The 20,113-nt window shown below is 41.9% G+C and overlaps 1 protein-coding gene across 2 annotated transcripts in view; it reads left to right on the top strand.

The window, feature by feature from the left end:
• The window catches only part of LOC134359411 (xanthine dehydrogenase/oxidase-like), a 62,064-nt gene that overhangs the window by 9,100 nt on the left and 32,851 nt on the right, over positions 1-20,113 (top strand). Inside the window, exons 3-5 of one of the 2 annotated variants that reach the window (XM_063072605.1) lie at positions 5,510-5,599; positions 11,549-11,669; positions 12,659-13,119. In XM_063072605.1, the coding sequence (XP_062928675.1) occupies positions 5,510-5,599; positions 11,549-11,641 (183 nt within the window). In that variant the 3' untranslated portion in view covers positions 11,642-11,669; positions 12,659-13,119. Of the gene's footprint in view, positions 1-5,509; positions 5,600-11,548; positions 11,670-12,658; positions 13,120-20,113 lie in introns of those variants that run through there. The other variant, XR_010021107.1, reaches the window with a different exon arrangement.

The following is a 20,113-nucleotide window of genomic DNA, read 5'->3' as shown; positions in this document are numbered from 1 at the left end:
TGGACTGTGGGAGAGAACCGGAACACCCAACGAAAACCCACACGTTCCATGAGGAGGAAGTACAGACTCCCAACAGGTGACATCAGAATCTTTGTTTCTTGATTATGTTTGTTTCTTAAAAGATTAAATCATGGCACAAGAGTTGTCATTTGTAAGGGGACTAGAAACACTATTGAGCTGTGGTAACACAAGAACATAAGAAGTTTCACTGTCCCATTGAGTTTCTCCAATTCCTTTGTATGTTGTCTAAGAAATTTCCCACAGTAACTTGTTAGGTACAGCATTTTTCAGGAAAGTAATAACCCCACAGTGGTGTCCCATCATTGATGGTACTCTATCTGTTACAGAAGCAAGGATACTGGTGAGTGGACTGTTATTCTCTTTGAAAAATTGCTCAAAAATTGCTCTCCTCTCCTCTCAATATGCCCATAATCCACACACTTCTCCCACCAGTTCCCCTTCTCACCTTCTTCCCTTTAATCTATGGTACACTATCTTGTCAGATTCCATTTTCTTTAGTCTTTCTGCTTATCATCTATCACCTCTCAACTTCTCATTTCATTCCCACTCTACCCCTTGTCATCTGCCTGTCACCCCTCCCCTAATTAGAACCACCAATCAGCTACCAGCTCTTGTACCACCCCTTAATCTTTTTATATTGACATTTCCCCACTTTCTCTCCAGTCCCGATTAAGTGTCCTGACTTGAAACATCAACTGCCCATTTCTTTCCATCGATGCTGCCTGACCTTCTGAGTTCCTCCAGCTCCTTTGAGTGTGCATTGTTCTTTATGAAATAGGTGAAGATCATTTGGCCTATCGATTTAATTTTGCGTCTCAGAACAACTATATTCTCACTTTTCCCTGTAACATAATGTCTCATAAGCCATTAGCAGCCCCCTGATTCTCCCCAAGTCATCTATAATATGGATAATTAGCCTATCAACATGCATAGATTTTGGATGAGAGAGGAAACCAGAGCACTCAGTAGAAACCCGTGTAGTCATATGGAGAAGGTGCAAATTCTACATAGACTGTGCCAGAAGTTAGGACTGGAACCCAGTTGTTCGAGATGTAAGGCAGCTGCACTGTCTGTAGTACCACCATGTCATGTGTTTGAAGCAGGACTGGGCTATTCAGCCCATTGAGCCTGTTCCACCTTTTAATTGGATTGAGGTTCATTTTCCTAGTCAATAAAACTTCCCTGCACTATCCCCCGATCCCTTGATTCCCTAGTTTCTGCACATTAATCCCTGTCCTGAATATGCTCAGCAAAAGATCCTCCACAACTGCCTCTGATAGAGGTTTCCAAGATGACCAAGTCCAGTCATTAAAGGCCGACTACTGTTATCTACACCCAGTCTTTTGATTCTACATCTATTCCAATACGTCCCTTAAGAATTTTATAAGTTTTAGTAAAATTGGCACCTAATCTTCTAAACTCTGAAAAGTAAAGTCCCACTTTGCTATAATTTCTCCACATAATATATGACAAACCTGCTATCTCTGGGATCAATCTAGTGAATTTCCAACCCATTCACTCTACTGTATGTAGTTCCTATCTTATGTAGGGAGACCAGACCTGCACACAATGTTCCATATGCAGTCTCGCTGGGCTTCACTATAAATAGAACATGAAGTCTCTCTTCTTGTACCCAGGACTTCTTGCAATAATGAAGACATATGATACTGCAAATGCTGGAATCAGGAGCAACACAAGACGCACTGGAGGAACTACACATTTCAGGTGGCATCTCTGAAGGGACATGGACAGTCAATGTCTCAGATCAAGACCTTTCTTCTGTACTGGAAAGCAAGTGGGGAGATGGCCAATATAAAAAGGTGGATCCAAGTGAGATCGGTTCCTTTGTCACTTCTACCTATCACACTCCACCTTCTGACATCAATCCCACCCTCCTCTTCCTGTCACCCCCCTCTTTCTGTTGGCTATCTCCCCCACTTTCCAATCCAGATGAAGTGTCTTGACCCAAAATGTTGACTGTACATCTCCCTCCCCTGATGTAGCCTGACCTGCTGAGTTCCTCCAGAACTTTTTGTGCTTCTGCAATAAAGACTAATATTCCTAATTGCCTGCCTGACCTACTTATTAACTTTCAGTGATTTATTTTCAAGGACTCCGAAATCTCTCCAAACCATTCAGTGTTTCACCAGTTAACAAATGCTTTTACTGATTTGTTTGAAGACACTTGCAGTATTGTGGAAGTCCCAGGTGTTGGGGGCACAAAGTGTGTGAAGTACCATAGCTAGAGTGAAGGTTCTTGTAAAACTGAAAGGTCTGAAGGTAGATATGTTACCTGGACCAGAAGGTGTACACCCCAGAGTTCTGAAGGAAGTGGCTGAAGGGACTGTGGAGACATTAGAAATGATCTTTCAAGAATCACTAGATTCTGGAATGGCTCCAGAAGACTGGAAAGTAGCAAATGTCACTCCATTCTTCATGAAGGGAGAGAAGCAGAAGAAAGGAAACTATAGGCCATAGTCAGCATGATATTCTCAGGGAAATCTTCCTTAGAAATCTCTTGGAATTCTTTGAGGAAATAACAAGAAGGATAATCAATGGAGATTTGGTTGATTTTGTGTACTTGGATTTTCAGAAGGCCTTTGACAAGGTGCCACACATGAGGCTGCTTATCAAGCTACGAGCCCATGGAATTACAGGAAAGATCCTAGCATGGATAAAGCAGTGGCTGATTGGCAGGAGGCAAAGAGCGGGAATAAAGTGAGCTTTTTCTGGTTGGCTGCTGGTGACTAGTGGAGTTCCACAGGGGTCTGTGTGGGACCAATCCTTTTTATATTATATGTCAATAATTTTGATGATGGAATTGATGGCTCTGTTGAAAGATTTGCAGACAATATGAAGATAGATGGAGGGGCAGGTCATTTTGAGGAAGTAGAAAGGCTACAAAAGGTCAGACAGATTAGGTGACTGGACAAAGAAATGGCAGATGGATTACAGTGTTGGGAAGTATATGGTCATGCACTTTGGTAAAAGAAATGAAAGGGTTGAATATTTTCTAAATGGAGAGAAAATACAAAAACAAAGGGGCCCTTATGCAGGAATCCCAGAAGGTTACTTTTCAGGCTGAGTCTGTGGTGAGGGAGGCAAATGCAATGTTAGCATTCATTTCAAGAGGACTGTATAAAAGCAAGATATAATGTTGAAACTTTATAAAGTACCAATGAGGCCTCACTTGGAGTATTTTGAGCAAGTTTGGGCCCCTTTTGTTTGATGGTTCTGGGCCTGTGTTCACTACAATTTTGAAGAATGAGGGGTGACCTCATTGAAAACTATTGAATGGTGAAAGGCCTGAGAAAAGTGCATGTAGAGAGGATGTTTCCTGTGGTGGGAGAGTCTGAAACTAGGGGATACAGCCTTAGACTAGAGCGACGTCCTTTTAGAATGGAGATGAGGAGAAATTTCTTTAGCCAGAGAGTGGTGAATCTGTGGAATTCTTTGTCACTGGCAGCTGTGGAGGCCAAGTTTTCATGTATATTTAAGGCAGAGCTTGATAGATTCTTGATTAGCATGAAGGGATATGGGGAGAAGACAAGAGATTGGGCCTAAGAGGAAAATTAGATCAGCCATGATGAAATGGCACAGCAGACTCAATGGGCCAAATGACCTAATTCTGCTCCTATGTCTTTTGGTCTTATGGCCTCATTTTTCTCTAGAAAAATGAAAGGTATTCTATCGCTCCAATGGATTTTTATATTAATTTGTTTTAGATGGTGTGGCATCGCTCCCTGGACTAAATGGTCAAAATTAATCATCTCTACTCAAAGAGGGGAGAGAGGGTCCCCATTGGGCAGAAAGAGGGACGCTGGTCCTTTGAGAGTGACTGCAGGGATATTGAATTGTCCCTGGACATCACATGTCTCTGAGTCAGTGGACAGTGAGTGTTCAAACATGAACTGGTTTGAGATGTGCTGAGGTAGTGTCACTTTGCCATGGGGATGGTACTGAGAACCTAGAGTTCTTGGGTATAATAACACCACCTGGAACTCACTCTTTATGGAGAAGATTTAATGATAACTTTCAAAGGAGAATTGAATAAATCCTTGGAAATATTTCCGATTTTTTTGGGTAGTGAGGTGAGTAAATGAGAGTTATTGGATAGCAAAAACATCACGGCCATGAAGGGATGAATGGCCTCCTTTTGGGCTGTATTCTCCTGCAATTGTGCATGGCAGCTGGAGGTAGATAAAATCTTACAGCATCACCCACATTCTCGTGGGAAATAATGTATTAAATGCATACCACTTTTCCATCTGATATCAATGAGCTCTCTAATCATTCAATTCTTTCCCATTTAGACGGTGGAATGAGGAGCTGCTCCAGAACACCTGCTCACTGCTTGTGTCTGAGCTCACACTTTCACCCTTTGCTCCTGGTGGGATGGTGCAGTTCTGACGTATCCTAAGTATTAGTTTCATCTTGAATTTCTACATAAGCCTCTTCCAGAAACTGGGGCAAGATGTCAAAGCTGTACATAACCATGGCACTAAGCTTATCACACAGCCAGTATCAAAGGTCATGGACTGACACTTGTGTCTTGGGGATCTTTGAGCACTTCTGTGAGATTGAGGTACATGGTCTGTCTCACTGTAGAGGTACAACTAATGGAGAGAGAGAGAGAGAAGAAAAAACAAACCACGAATGAATAGCTTTAGGAGGGCCAGGACTGATACAGCAAACTGTCTATCTTACAGAGGAATGCTTATTTACTATACAGACTTTTTACAAGTTGGATCCATAAACTACATTGAACCCAGCTCATCACTTAAAATTGCAGCAGCATCTACCAATAAGAATAGAGTGATTTCTCAAACAGCTTGTGTTTTATTTCCATAAACACAAGGCTTAATTACCTCCAGCAGAAGGATCTTCAACCTGAACATTGCACAATGGCCCGGTGATGGTATAAAAACAGCAAATGCTGGAACACTCAGTATATGTAGTTTATTGGTTTTCACTCATGGTTTATGAATGTGGATCCTCGTGTTGTGTTGGCCATCGGGTCACTCTTGAGAAGAGGAAACATAATCATTCTCAGATATTAACAGACACAGAGAAAGTTCTGGCATGTTAGCCTGACCTCAGTTAAAAATACACACAAAATGACTTGGAGAAAAATTCAAAAATCAAAGCAGTTGGAAATGGAGGAAAAGAAAGGAACAAGCTGATTTTCTATTGCGTAAAATGCAATGGAGGGATGGGTAGAACAGAGCATTGTTCAAGGAGAATATTGAAACTGCATTCAGATAACACCAGAGGTCAGGATTGCACCCTGGTCTCTGGAGATGTGAGGCAGCTGCACTACCTGCAGCACCAGTGTGTCGCCATTGTGGTCCCGTATCAAATCAGACCATCTGAAAAGTATCACTCGGAGAATCACTTGCTGCACTGCTATTGTGTGGTAAAAGTTCATACTCACTACTAACTACCTGTTTGATTTTCTCTTCCCTACACCACACCCTGCCTCCCCTAGGATTTTCAAGTGGAATCCATCCCACCAGAATACATCAGTGCCACTGAGTTATTCCACAAGGACCCTACCTCTTCTGTGCAGCTGTTTCAGGTTAGTGGACCCCATAGTTAAATGGTCAAACTTCCCAGAGGTGAACCCATCCTCCTTAAAGTTGTTGCACTTCCTGAATGAGCAGAATGTCCAGGTAATCCATTAAGTAGTTCAATTGGAATAAACTGCACAGGTTACAATTCCCTCAGAAACATTGCAGCAAAAAGACAAGATGACTGCAAAACAGGATTCCTGATTTTCTCTTGAATTGTCAAAAGAGGTTGTCTCATCAATACCTCCAGAACAAACTCTCATCTACCGTTCTCTACTTTATGAATGATCATTTTTGTATAAAATTGGTAAATTGGTTTATTATTGCCATATGTACCAAGGTACAGTGAAAACTTGTTTTACTTGACATTCATACAGATCATTTCATTACTTCAATATGTAAAGTTAATGCAAGGGAAAAGCAATATCAGAATGCAGAATATAACGTTACAGTTATAGAGGAAGTGTTGTGCAGGTACACAGTAAGATCCAAAGCCATGATGTAGTAGATTGTGAAGTCAAGAGTCCAGTTTATTACATAAGAGGTCTGTTCTCTAGTCTTAAAGCAGTGGGGTAAAAGATGTCCTTGAGCCTGGAGTTGTGTGCTTTCAGGATTTTTTTAATCTTCTGTGCAATAGGAGGGCAGATATCCAAGGTGGGCAAAGTCTTTGATGATATTGGCTGTTTTACCAAGCCAACGAGAAGTCTAGACACAGTCTATGGAATGGAAGCTACTTTCCCTGATGTGCTGAACTGTGTCCACAATTCTCTGCAGTCTCTTGCATTCCTGGGCTGAGCAGTTGACATATCTGTGATGCATCTGGATAGGATGCTTTAGAGTGCATCTATAAGCTTTGTTGAGGATCATCAGGGATGTGCTGAATTTCTTTAACGTTCTGAGGAAGTGGAGGTGCTGGTGCACTTTCTCAGCCATGGCATTTTCTTGGTTGGATCATGACAGATTACGCTGTACTTGTCACAAGCATGAGGGTTCAATTTCCACTTCTACAGTTTGATTAATGAAGTGTCACCCTAATACAGTACTTGGGGAGGACTGCACTGTGGATGAGGTGTAATAAAAAGTCTCCATCGTATGAATTTAAGACATTCAACAACACTCTTTCAAAGAAGTGCAGCAGACATTCCTGGCATCCCAGGTAATAGTTATCCTTCAAACACCTTCACTGAAACTAACTATCCTGTCAGTATTCCTCAAAGCATAAAAATTGGCAATAGGAGTCAACAATGTGATGCTTTGATACTGGTCTGCCATTCATCAAGATCATGGCTGATCTTCTACCTCAGGACCTTTGTCAAACACTAATCCTATATTCATTGATTCCACTAAGGACAAGAAACTTATTGATCTCTGGTTTGAATAAAGCTCCTAAGCATCCAAGATGGAGAATTCCAAAGACTCGCCACCCCCTGCATGAGGAGTTTCTTAAATGACCTAGCTCGAAACCAAGTTATTAAACATACTCTAGAAGGAGTTTAGATATTGTTCTTAAGGTAAGAAGGATAAAGAAATATGGGGGGAAGACTGTACTGCAGGACTAAATTTGGATGATCAGCCATGGATTATATAACAGAACGGGGTCGATGGGTTAAAAGGCCCACTGCTTCTATCCAAATTATCACTTTACAAATGTTTTACATGTGTTGCCATGGGAATAAAGGTCAGAGGCTGTAGTGGTTCTCAACAGCCAGCCACTCTGTGCTCAGTTGTGGTGATACCATATCCTCCTTCTGGGATCTGGTCAGAAGAAGCCCCCTGTGAAAGTATGTTGAGAGGAAAGCTGGTGGTCAAACAGGCAGCACCCAGGAATTGTAAATGGACAGGGAGAGTTGTTAGCCCATGATTCGGTACCAGATCAAACATGTGGATTGATGAATAGGGGCATCATCATGCATAATAACAAAAGAAGGGTGATCTGGGAATGACCACCAGAACGCTTGAATCACTTCACAGCATATGAGGCTGTGGGTCAAATGCTGGAAGGTGGCATCAATACAGATGAGTATTCAGTGGTTGGAGTGGATGTGCAGGGCTAAGCACTGTTTTAATCTAGGCCTCTATTATATAATCTTGGACTTGGCTAATCATCTAACTGCATTTCTCCATCCAGCCTCCACGTCTCTTGTCCACTTTACAGACAAGATTTGTTCTGATCTCAGACTTGAGTAAGAAGAGCTTCTGAGCATGCCTTCTGTGACAGAGAATCATGAAGGTCAGATGTATATGGAAATTCTTTCCTGTTCTTTTGCTGTACATGAATATAGGAGCAGTAGAAGGCTACTCAGCCCTTCACGCCTGGTGCACCATTGAAGGTGAGGGACTAGAGAAGCACTGACTGCTATCCCAGGAGCACACAAGGCTAAGATGGAATGTGCAATGTGATATATTGAATAATGAGATTCAATAGGGTAGACTGTTGGCATGTGGCCAAGTGGTTAAGGCGTTCTTCTAGTGATTTGAAGGTCACTAGTTCGAGCCTTGGCTGAGGCAGCATGTGTGTCCTTGAGCAAGGCACTTAACCACACATTGCTCTGCCAAGCTGTATGGGTCCTAATGCCCTTCCCTTGGACAACATCGGTGGTGTGGAGAGGGGAGACTTGCAGCATGGGCAACTGCTGGTCTTCCATACAACCTTGCCCAGGCCTGCGCCCTGGAAACTTTCCAAGGCACAAATCCATGGTCTCATGAGACTAACGGGTACCTATATATACTGCAACAAACTTTTCCCCAGTTCACAGTAAGATAAAACTGGAGGACATTGACTAAGAGTAAGGAGGCAGAGATTTATAAGGGTGCTGAGAGAGTGGCGAGTACCTGAATACACTTCTGGGGAGTAAGGTGGAAGGAGAATTGCTAAGATGGTTTCATAGCTGTCTAGCTGAGCACTTGAATCACTTTGACATATAAGGCTATGATTCAATGCTGGAATGAGGTGGTAATATGGATGAGTGCTCAGTGAATGGAGTGGACATGCTCGGGCAAATACTGTTTTACTCTATGACTACATATGCACATTGACGGCTTCAATTAGCATGAGGCTTCATAGTGCTGTAGTTACTTTGTTCTATCTTAATGCTCTGCACATTGATTTGATCTATATGAACAGTATGCAAGACAAGCTTCTCAGTGTATCTTAGTACGTGTGACAATAATGAACCAATTTCAATTACAATTCCTATTCATCAATCGTTTTTGTCACTTCCTCAAGAAACTTAATCAAAATTTTGAGACAAGACGTCTCCAGAACTGACTATCCCTACTAACCATTCTGATCATGTCCTTAAGAGCCTTCTGCAATAATTTCCCTACTACTTATGTAAGGCTCAGCATTCTGTAACTTACTAGTTTGCCCTGTTGTCCTTCTGAAACAAAGGATTAACATTGGCTCTGGAGACCTGTGCATTCTCACAACATCCAACATGTCTTTCAAGATAGCCCTCCCTGATCTCACCAACATCTATGTTTTACTCCTCGGTAAATTCCAATGAAGTACCCTTTAAGGACCTTGCTCACTTCCTTTGGCACCATGCATAAGTTGACTCCTTTGTCTTTGAGTGGACTTCCATTTTCCTTATCTATCCTCTTGTTCCAAATATATGTATAAAATGCCTTTGGATTCTACTTAATCCCGTTTGCCAAGGAGATTTCTTGAGCCTTTTCAACCTTCCTAATGTCTTGTTTTTGGTTTGTTTCTGATTCCTTAATATTCCAAAGGAGCCATCCTGATTTCTGCCATCTAACTTTACATAAGCTTTCTTTTCTTTCTTGACTAAACTTACAATATCTCTGATCATTCATCGTTCCTGAGCCTTGCCATCCTTCCATCTCACAGGAACATGCTGATTCTGAACTCTAAACAACATTCATCTGAAGTACTCCCACATATCAGAAGTGCATTTGCTCTCAAAAAACTTCTCCCAGCTCTCTCTGGTTCTTGTCTAATAATGTTGTAATTAGTCTTCCCCAAATTTAGCACTCTTCCAAACTCTAGAGAGCAGGGATCCAATTTTTTTAATCCCTATATGATAATCCCATCTTTCCTCAGCCACCCCTAAACCCCACCTGTATCTCAGAAATCAATCTGGTAAACCTTAGTGGTATTCCCCCCTGTCAAAGGCATATCCTTTCTCATTTTAGGAGATCAGACGAGAACACAGTTTCCCAGATTTAGTCTCACCAGAGTTTCATTTAATTAGAGGAAGAACCAAAACATCTTGCAATAAAGGCTAAAGTTTGCTTTCATATTTGTTGCTAAACCTGTGTGTTAACTTGCAGTAATTCATGTACCAGGATACCCATTGCCTTTGATCTCCAAGACCTTTCAATCCCGAATTTAAAAAGTACGCCGCCTTTCTGTATCTACTGTCAAAGTTCAGCAACTCACATTCTTTACATAACATTTCACCTGCCATATCTCAAGCATTTCACTTAGCCTAATGTCCCCCTGATACCACCATGCTTTCTCCTCACAGCTTGCAGCAAACCTGGATATATTACACTTGATCCCTTCATCTAAATCATTGGCGTAGATGGTGAACAGCTGGAGAGTCAGCACTGACCACTGTCACAGACTTTAATCCTCTTCTCTGTATTCTGTCTCTTAACCAATCCTCAATCTGTCCCAATATCTTACTCCCCAAACTGAGGATTCTATATCTTTAATAACTTCTTTGGTGGCATCTTATCAAATACCTTGTGTAAACCTGAAGTGGGGCTAAAAAAAACTGCAGTATGTAAATGTGACAATAACATTTTGCATATGATGTACGGCTTCACCCAATGGGACCATCAAACTGACACCGGAGATGAAAACCTCAGTTATAGTGAAGGGATTAGGCTCAACTTTTACACTGTAGCTATAAATATATTATACATTGGCAATTAGCAGCCTTTGCATATTGAAGAACGGCCTACTGCGCTTCTGTTCAGTGACCACTTCCTGCAGCTAATAAAGTAGCCACTGAGTGCATGTTCATGGTCTTCTGCTGCAGTAGCCTATCCACTTCAAGGTTCAACATGTTGTGCATGTAGTGATGATTTTCTGCACATCACTGTTGTAATGGGTAGTTATCTGAGTTACTGTCGCCTTCCTGTCAACATAAAACAGTCTGGCCATTCTCCTCTGACCTCTCTCATTAACAAGACGTTTTCACCCACAGAACTGCTGCTCACTGGATGTTTTTTCTTGCTTTTTCCGTCACCCTCTATAAACTCTACAGACTGTTTTGTGTTAAAATCCCAAGGTATCAGCAGTTTCTGAGGTACTCAGGCCACTCCATATGGTACCAACAATCACTCCATAGTAAAAGTCACTGAGATCACATTTCTTCCCCATTCTGATGTTTGGTCTGAACATCAACTGAACCTCTTGACCATGTCTGCATGCTTTTATGCATTGAGTTGCTGCCACATCATTGGCTGATTAAATATTTGCGTTAGTGAGCAGATGTGCAGATGTACCTAATAAAAGGGGCACTAAGTGTATCTATTCACTGTTGTGTCATAGATATCAGCAGCTTGGCCAGTATTTATTCCCTTTCCAAGGTGCGTCTGCCCTGCCTGTTGGGAATTCTCTTCATGTAGCTGAGTGGCATCAGGTTAGTGGTGGAGTCACAAGGGGAAGGATGGCAAATTCCCTTCCCTGGAGGACTAACAGCTTTTATCAATCTCCATGGAGTACTGAGCTTTCCAATAGCTCCTATTCATAGGTCAGGTTTTGCCTTTATGTGCTCATTGATAGAGGGTGTTGGGCACCACCTTTCCCCACAGACAGAAGTTGATTCTGTATTGAGACTTCGAACATTCAGTGAGCTTGGGGCTCTGTTGGGATTAATATTCTTTGCCTGTGCACTATGATATGAGTTGATACAGGACTGTTTATTGTCCCTTTTGTGTATGTGAGTGTTTGTGTGTGTGTTTTGTTTCTGTGTACTCTGTAGGTCACTGATGTCAGACACATCATCAGGGCAGTTGTTGCTGACACAGAGGTTCATGCTCAGATGGCTACAGAGGCAGTGAAGGTTACATACTAAAAGCTAAAGCCCTATCATCACTATTCAGGTAACCACATTATGTATGTTATGTATATTATTATGTTGTGACTTTACCCACTTAACAGGCAGGATAACTGACATTCGCCTCTCAGGACAATAATTAACTTTGATAAGATAAGCATGCAAAGTTGAAAAAAGCCAGTCATACCAAATCTTTACAAGTGGCAGTGATTCAAGCAAATTACATTTTCTACAGTTGACCAGAGTTTTGAAGTACATGTTCTAGTGCTGACTTTCAGGGTTTTTACACTTTATCCGCCAGTATTTCATTGTGACAATTTACCTTGCACCCATAGTCTCTCCTTTGATTCAATACATTCTCCAGCATTCCAGCACTAAAGTCTATGACCATGGGTTTTTTCCTCTCCCTAATAGTGCTGTGTCTATGACTTGAAGTCATAGATACAGGATGAAAGGCCCTTCAGCCTGACAGGTTTATGCTGACAAAGATACCTATCTACTCTAGTTCTATCTACCAACATTTGACACATATCTCTCTAAACCTTTCTTGTCCATATACCCCTCCAAGTACCTCTTAAATATTGTTTATCTACCAATTCCTTGGGCAGCTCATTCTATATACTGACCACCCTCCGGGTGAAAACAATGCCCCTCAGGTTCCTATCATATCCCTCCCCTCTGACCTTCAAACTATACTCTCTAGTTCTTGATTCAACAAAATTGGAAAAGACAGTAGTCATTGACCCTCTCTGTTCCTCTCATGATTTTATATGTCTTTAAAACCACTCCACATGCTTGTATGCTCCAATGAAAAAAATCCCAAATTGCTCAACCTCTCTCCATAACTCAATTCCTTGAGTCCCAGGATCATCCTCATAAATCTCTTCTGCAATCTTACCAGTTTAATGCCATCATTCCTATAGCAGGGTGACTAAAACTGAGCACAATAACATTAGAGTTCAGAGGCCTTGTTTAGCAAAATAATGTGTACAGTCCAGATGCTGGTGTTTTTCATTCATCTCCATTGAATCAAAGGGCGGTGTCAGAACTCTCGTGGTAAAATGGTCTTCAGCAGATAAACCTGTGATGTTGTCTGTCTCAGCCCTCCATCAGAGATTCCAGCTTCAAGAACATCTCCAGAGACTTGAGGAGAAAATCCCTCCCAACGTCCCCCGTGCAGTGCTGAGCAATAAAATGTTTACACCTGGCTCCATGAGCTGGCTTTGGTACACATAAAATGATTCCAGAACACTACTAAGTTTTTCTTGCTGTCCTGGTGGAAAGGAACATTAAGAGAGTGGTTAATAAAGTATGTGGGGTCCTACGATTCCTGAATAATGCCAAAGTAGGGAATGTTCAGCCCATACCTGATGTACTGCATCTAATGCAGGTCACTTAACTTTAGGAAGGATGTGAAGATGCAGAATGAGTTTTTGAAAATGGTTCCAGAGATATCAGCTCCAAATAGCTGGGGTTGTTTTCCTGGGAGGATGAGAAGAGGTCTGAGGTATAAAAGATCACAATGGTGTTAGAAAGAATAATTAGAGTAATGTTTATTTGTTCAACGATCAGAGTGAGCAGATTTAAAAGTTTGGGAAAAATATTTAAAGATATTGCAAACAAACATGTTAGTGAGCAGTTACAGATTCTCTAGATTTCCAACATTTTTCAATTTTTACAAGATCAGGAAGCTGCACAGCATTGCCAGTTGTGTGAATGTTAACTTTAATACCTTATAGATGCAGCTGTCCATTGTCCTTCCATCGACACAGTTACCCCCTCCATAGACAAAACTGTCCGTCGTCCCTCCGCAGACACAACTGTCCACCGTCCTTCCGTAGACACAGTTACCCCCTCCGCAGGCACAACTGTCTGTCGTCCCTCCACAGACACAACTGTCCATCATCCCTCCACAGACACAACTGTCCGTCATCCCTCCACAGACACAACTGTCCGTCATCCCTCCACAGACACAACTGTCCGTCATCCCTCCACAAACACAACTGTCCATCATCCCTCCACAGACACAACTGTCCGTCGTCCCTCAAAAGACACCGATGGTCATTCTCCTCCATAGATGCAGTTGCCCATTATCCCTCCATAGATACAGTTGTTAATCATCCCTCCATAGATCCCTCCTCAGCAGCAATGCATCCCAGCTTAAATTGATGGAAAGCTCTTCAGGAAACTGGGAACATCTATTGAAAAGATCAGATTAGTAATTAAACACCAACATTTAGGGATTACATTACATGATACAACTGTGAAAAGAAAGTAATTTATTGTCAAAGTGAAATTTTTTTTGATACAGGATATGTTGGGAGGCTCTAGTAAAGTAAGATGGGCTAGCATGGACCAATTAGGCCAAATGGCCCAGCCCTGTAGAAAGAAACACCATAATCCTACATAGGACGGACCACTTCTTTAATAAGATGGACTCGAGCTCACAATCTAACTTGTTGTTATTACCGTTTTGCTTGCATGCATTGTTCTTTCTCTGCAGTTTTAATAATATATTCGCATTCTGTTGTTGCTTCTCCATTGTACAACCTCCATGTACTGATATGATGAAATAATCTGTATGGAAGGCATAGAAAAGAAAGATTTTTATTTATCTTGGTAGGTGAGACAATGATAAACCAGTTACTACTAATCAGTTATTGTTCATGTGTCTATGGGAAACAGGCATTATAATAGTTAGGAAGGAAGTCCTTTAGAATGTTTCCGACATCTATACTTAACATCTACAACAATGTGTAACCCATTGCTACAAATCATGTACTCCTCAGAGTAGGCTTGTTTAATAAAATGTCTTTTTTTAATAACTCTGTGGTTTCTAAGCAGTGACCAGAGATTTCTTCCAATACAGAAAGCCATCAGCCATCGATCTTTCCACATTCCACCAGTCAAACTTGTGAATAGAAACTCTGAACAAAGAATTGGACAAGCTTATGTTATCACCGAGGGTTTGTTGATGGCTCTAGTTTTAAACGTGAGCTGAAATCATGAGAAAACTATTTGCTAAATATTTAATGTTCTGAGAGTAAGAGTCATGTCAGTGGGAGGGAGGCTAAAAGCTGAATAAATGATAGTGAGATTGATTAAAGGTTGAAATATTGTTGAGGGGTTCAGGAGGTTTATAGAATCACACAGCTATATAGCACGGAAACAGGCTGTTCTGCCAGCTCGTCCAGAGTGTTCAAGATGCTGTATGAGCCAGTCCATCTTACCCATACCTCTGTGAACCTTTTCTATCCATGTACCTGTCAATATGTCTTAAACTTTTTAATCGCACTCTACTTCTACCATCTTCTCTGGCAGCCCACCACCCTCTGTGTGAAAACCGCAATAAGATCCATTTCACCCTTCTGGAATGCTGTAGAAACCTACCACCTTAACCAGTCATTAAAGCAGGGTGTAGTCTTGACGCATTTAAGGCACACGTGCAATGTGAAGACAAACTAAATTGTGAAGAAGTTCAGTCGATGTAGAATAATGAATACCTGGGAGTGATTACAGACGGGGATGTAACCCAGGTGTTCAGATTACCTATATGTTAGGCTATCTACATGTGTTTATTTCAAGCCCTACAAATAAGCAGTTTGGTTCAAAGGTCCAATTTAATCTCAGAGAAATGTATACAATATATGAGGGGTGATTAATAAGTTCGTGGCCTGGGATAGAAAACCTAGCACATTTATTTTTCCTACATTTACACACTTAGTCCAGTGGTCGTGGAGCATACAAATCCCTTCTTTGTAGAAGTCAGCGTCTTGGACCTCCAGAAAGCGGTCCACGGCATAGGTGATAAGTTCATGGCCTAAGGTAGAAGGAGATGAGTCATTAACTTCAAACTTTCTACATTTTCACTCAGAGTTGAACTGTACATGCATGTAACAAGAGCTGTATAGCTCGTCTCCTTCTACCCAAGGCCACGAACTTATCAATCACCCCTGCTGAGGATCACTTCTACAAAGAAGGGATCCATATGCTCCACGACCGCTGGACTAAGTGTGTAAATGTAGGAGGGGACTATGTTGAAAAATAAATGTGCCAGGTTTTCTAAAATTGACTCCTTCTACCTTAGGCCATGAACTTATCAATCATCCCTCATACATCCTGAAATGCCTTTTCTTCGCAAACATCTACAAAAACAGAGAAGTGCCCCAAACAATGAATGACAATTAAATGTAAGAACCCCAAGGTCACCCCCAGTTGCCCTCCCTCCTGCGCGTAAGTGGCAGCGAGCAACAATGCCCCCTCCCCACTCCAGCAAAAAAAAGCAAGCATCAGCACCGCCACCGAGCACTCAAGTGTGAGCAAAGCAATAACAAAGATGCAGACTTGCAGTTACCCCAGAGACTTTGCATTTCACCCGGCATTCGGCATACCGCAGGTTTTCTCTCTCCCTAGTAAGGGAGAGGGAGGTGTCTCCATTTTCCCAGCAAGTGGGAAGTCATAACAAACAACTCACTGGCTTACGAAGTTAAAAGTCCATTACGTCACTTTTTTCAAGCTCTGTGCCTGAAGATCGCAAAGATCCCGGGTCTTGGGGCACACAGCAGTAGATTTTCTGACTCCCCAACAACACACGGGTCTCCTGCTGTGACACTGACCCTTGATCTGCCTGTCTCCAGAGCCCCGAGATCTGAGGCTTCAAAATCGTTTACCTTAGTAAAATAGAGCGCTATAGGTAAGCCTAGTAATTTCTAAGGTAGGGACATGTTCGGCACAACTCTGTGGGCCGAAGGGCCTGTAGGTGTGCTGTAGGTTTTCTATGTTTTTAACAGAAAAAATGTATTTTGACATGGAGAAGCTCATAAAGACGGTCCCTTATTCTTGGCGGCTCGGAACATTCATCGCCGCCCTGGCTACGGTGACGGACTAGATTATTGAGTCGAAGCAGGAACAACGAATGACAGGCTCTCGACTCGACTCGACTCGACTCGACTCATTCTCGGCAGCCCGCAACGAACATAGCCGCCCAGCTGAGGTAACGAACCAGCACTGAGTAGCTGTAAGCCGGGGTTTTTATCCTGACCCGTTGGAATAAGGATCAGGTGCCCTAATCAAGGAGCCCAGTGGAACACGGAGAAAAGGAAATTAACTGAAACAAGGAATCAATGGACTGGATCGTGACAGATGCTCTGCTTGGAACAGAGGAGAGTTTGAGAAGATCTGATACATGAAGAACATAGTGAGAAACCATAGCTGATCATGGGGGATGGGGGTGATGTAAGTGGAGATCTATGTTTTAATAAATGTAGAATTAGATCACATTTTCCTTTATGATAGAAAAGGAGTCTATTTTGGCCTATCCAGTCTCTGCTGGTCCAGAAGAAATCAGATGTAAACTCAACACAGGTTGAACCTGGGTCTGAGGCAGTAAGTCCACCAGATGCATCTCTGTGCCATTGATTTCACAATGGGAGAACTTCCAGTTGGGTTAAATTAATCAGAGTGGGGGTGGAGTGCATTTGCCTCATGGTGTTAATTCTGTTTACTAATTGCTGTTTTCCTTCAGTTCCTTGTTGCAAAGACCCTTGTTGCTCTGGCCAACATGATTGTGTGGTGGGTGAAGGAGCTTTGGTGAGAAGATATCACGCTGCATGATCCCATCTACTGTGGTAGCACTTGTCGCTTAGGAGTGTGTGTCACATTGGAAAATACAGAGCGATAGGGCCATACAGTATGGAAGTGAGCACTAAGTTTGTGCTGATAACTTAACATCCAATTACACTAACCCACATTCCTAACAACTCCTACTATATTTTGCTACTCAGCTTCAGACAAATGGCAACTTACAGTAGCTATTTTACGTACCAACCCATACATTTTTAGATTTAGGAAACTGGAAGTGGCATGTGTAGAGCATAAATATCAGCACTGGGTAGAGTGGTGTTCCTCTCTAAGTTCTAGGCTTAGTAATGGGAGGGAAGTCAAAGAACTAGATGACCATCAAGTATTTGGCTGATCGCTCATGATAGGTTGGTTTTCAGAAAGTCTGACCATTCACAGTGGGAATGGGAAAGGTTTCACTGCTTCTCTTTCATCCTGTTTCATCCCCCCTCCTCTTCCCTCTTCTCTGACAGGATACAATGACCGTGTGGATGTGCGCTCAGTTGTGATGTGGACATGTTGGTGACTGGGGGGAAGGAATCATTTTGTGGGAAACTACAAGGCAAGGCCTTGAAAATGACAAGGGAATTGTTGTTGGAATTTTTCCCCTGTCATTTGTGGAATCTTCCCCTATTTTCCTTTCAGGCTGGGTACCAGAAGAGTGGGAAAATCGTGGCTGTGAATCTCACACTTTATCATAATGCAGGGAATAGCCTGAACATTTCATAGCTTCTATGTCAGGCTAAGATACACAACCTTACAGAGAAGAAGAGTATTTTTATTTGTGACTAGCACAGATTACATGCAGGACAAAAATTTTAAAAACAGCTAATAAAGTAAATACTCAGCAAGTCAAGCAGCATCTGTTGACAAAGGTACAGGGTTAATGAGTCAGCATGATGACCTTTCAGCAGAACTAGGAAAAAGTAGAAAACTGGCATGTTTTCAATAGCAGAGAAAGGTGGTTGATTAAACTTTGTTAAAAACACACTTGGTTAAATAAAACTTTTATGGTGATCCCACAATGAAATGCTGTAGATGCTGGAAATCGAAATAAAAGCAGTCAATAGAGGAAATGGGCTTTAGTTTAGGCAGTATCTATGTAGAGTTAATATTTCAGGTCTATCAAATTTCATTAGAATTGGAAAAGGAGAGAGAAGTTTAAAACAGAAATCAAAAGGTGATCTGAGAAAATGAGAAAATATAAACGAAAGACTGATAGGGAGGGTGGGAATTTCGAAAACTGCTACGTGGGATGATGCCGCAGATTTGAAGTAGCAAGTGACTGGTAATTGAGGGCTACTCTTACAGTCTGAAGGGAGGAGTTAGAATAATAATTACTAGTATACTGTAGTTTTGACCTGTGTATTTTTCTGCTTGGAGAATCTAAAATTGGACCTTAATGAAGGGTGAACTATTTAGGTACAGATATTATGATACGTGGTTTTGACCCAAAATGTTGACAGTTCTTTCCACCATCACCACCCTCTCCAAAGAATGCTGCTTACCTGCTGCATTCCTCCAGTGGCATGTTTGTTGCTTACAATATATTGTCTGAAATGAAAGCCCAGGACTTCTCAAATCTTACCATGACAACTTTAACTTCAATTCAATAATAACGATGTAGGGTCTCCCAGATCAATTTGAAAATACAACTGATTCATGATTTCCTTCAAGGAAGGGAATTTTATCCAGTCTAGCCTATACCTGACTCCAAAAGCTCTCATGACTCCTATCCTTCCCTGAAAAATCCAAGTGAAGGGCTGACTTTGACAGCCATTCTTAAACTCTGTGGATGAATGGGTTAACAGACCACACCACAAGAACAGGTTGGGACCCACATACACCTGATGAAATCTACTTTTCTAGATTCCATCATGAACTTGTGGAATTAAAAACAAAAAATGCTGAAAGCACTCAGCCATTCAGACAGCATCTGAGGAGAGAGAAACTGTTCACGTTTCAGGGAAAGGGAGAAAACAGGTTAGTTTTAAGTTGCAAAATAAGTAAGGAGAAGGACGGACCTTTGAAAAACTAGGGTCAGGATTGCAGGGGTGATAAAGTGTGAGTGAAGCCCTCTAGCTCAAAGATAAATTAGGGCAGAGATGAAATCAAATGGACTGGTTAGAGCAATCGGAAATGACCAGCCGATCAGACAGTGGCTGTCGAGAGAGAGAAAGATGTTGAGGTTACAAGTGGATAATCTATAGCAGATCTGGTTGGTTCTGATAATAATAGAAGAAACTGAGTTAGAGACACAGATGAAGTGCGTTAATTGAATTCAATATTTAGTCCCAAAGTCTGAAAACCTCACAGTTAAAGGATAAGGCATTCCTCAGCTTATGTTGGCACTGTGCAGACGGCCTGAGTTATACAGATCAGTGTGGGACTGGGATGGAGAATGAAGAGATAGGTCTCTGAGGACTGAGCTGACAAGCTCCACAAAGTAGTCACCCAATCTGCATTTGAGTCTTATCAAATCAGCACACTAAACTTCATGAGCATCTGAGGACTTGCTTCTCTTTTCCACCTAAAGCCCCAATAAGCCAGATGGAGTAAGTGCATTCAGAGAGAGAGGGGAAATGTTTGAAAGAAATGCCCAAAGCAAGTCTTCTGGTCAAGGTGGTACCAAACTGTGACATTTGTGGATATCATGGCTCAGACTTAGTTGCTTTGTAGATTTGTAGGGATGATTTGGGGAACAGTGCAAGGAGTTAGTGGTCAGGTTAGGGTTTAGGAACAAGAATGAGAGGGTGTAAGATGTCAGGGGCAGTAAATGAATGGATTGCACAGGAGCGTGAGTCCAGTTCATGGTGCTCTGCAGTTGAACATTAGGGATTCCAAAGATCTGGACAGCAGGAGCTGAGGAGA

This window comes from Mobula hypostoma, chromosome 2 (genome assembly GCF_963921235.1).
Source record: "Mobula hypostoma chromosome 2, sMobHyp1.1, whole genome shotgun sequence".
In the NCBI taxonomy this organism is placed as follows: Eukaryota; Metazoa; Chordata; class Chondrichthyes; order Myliobatiformes; family Myliobatidae; genus Mobula; species Mobula hypostoma.
The sequence above is the reverse complement of the archived record's forward strand: the minus strand, read 5'-3'. Positions and strand labels throughout refer to the sequence as shown.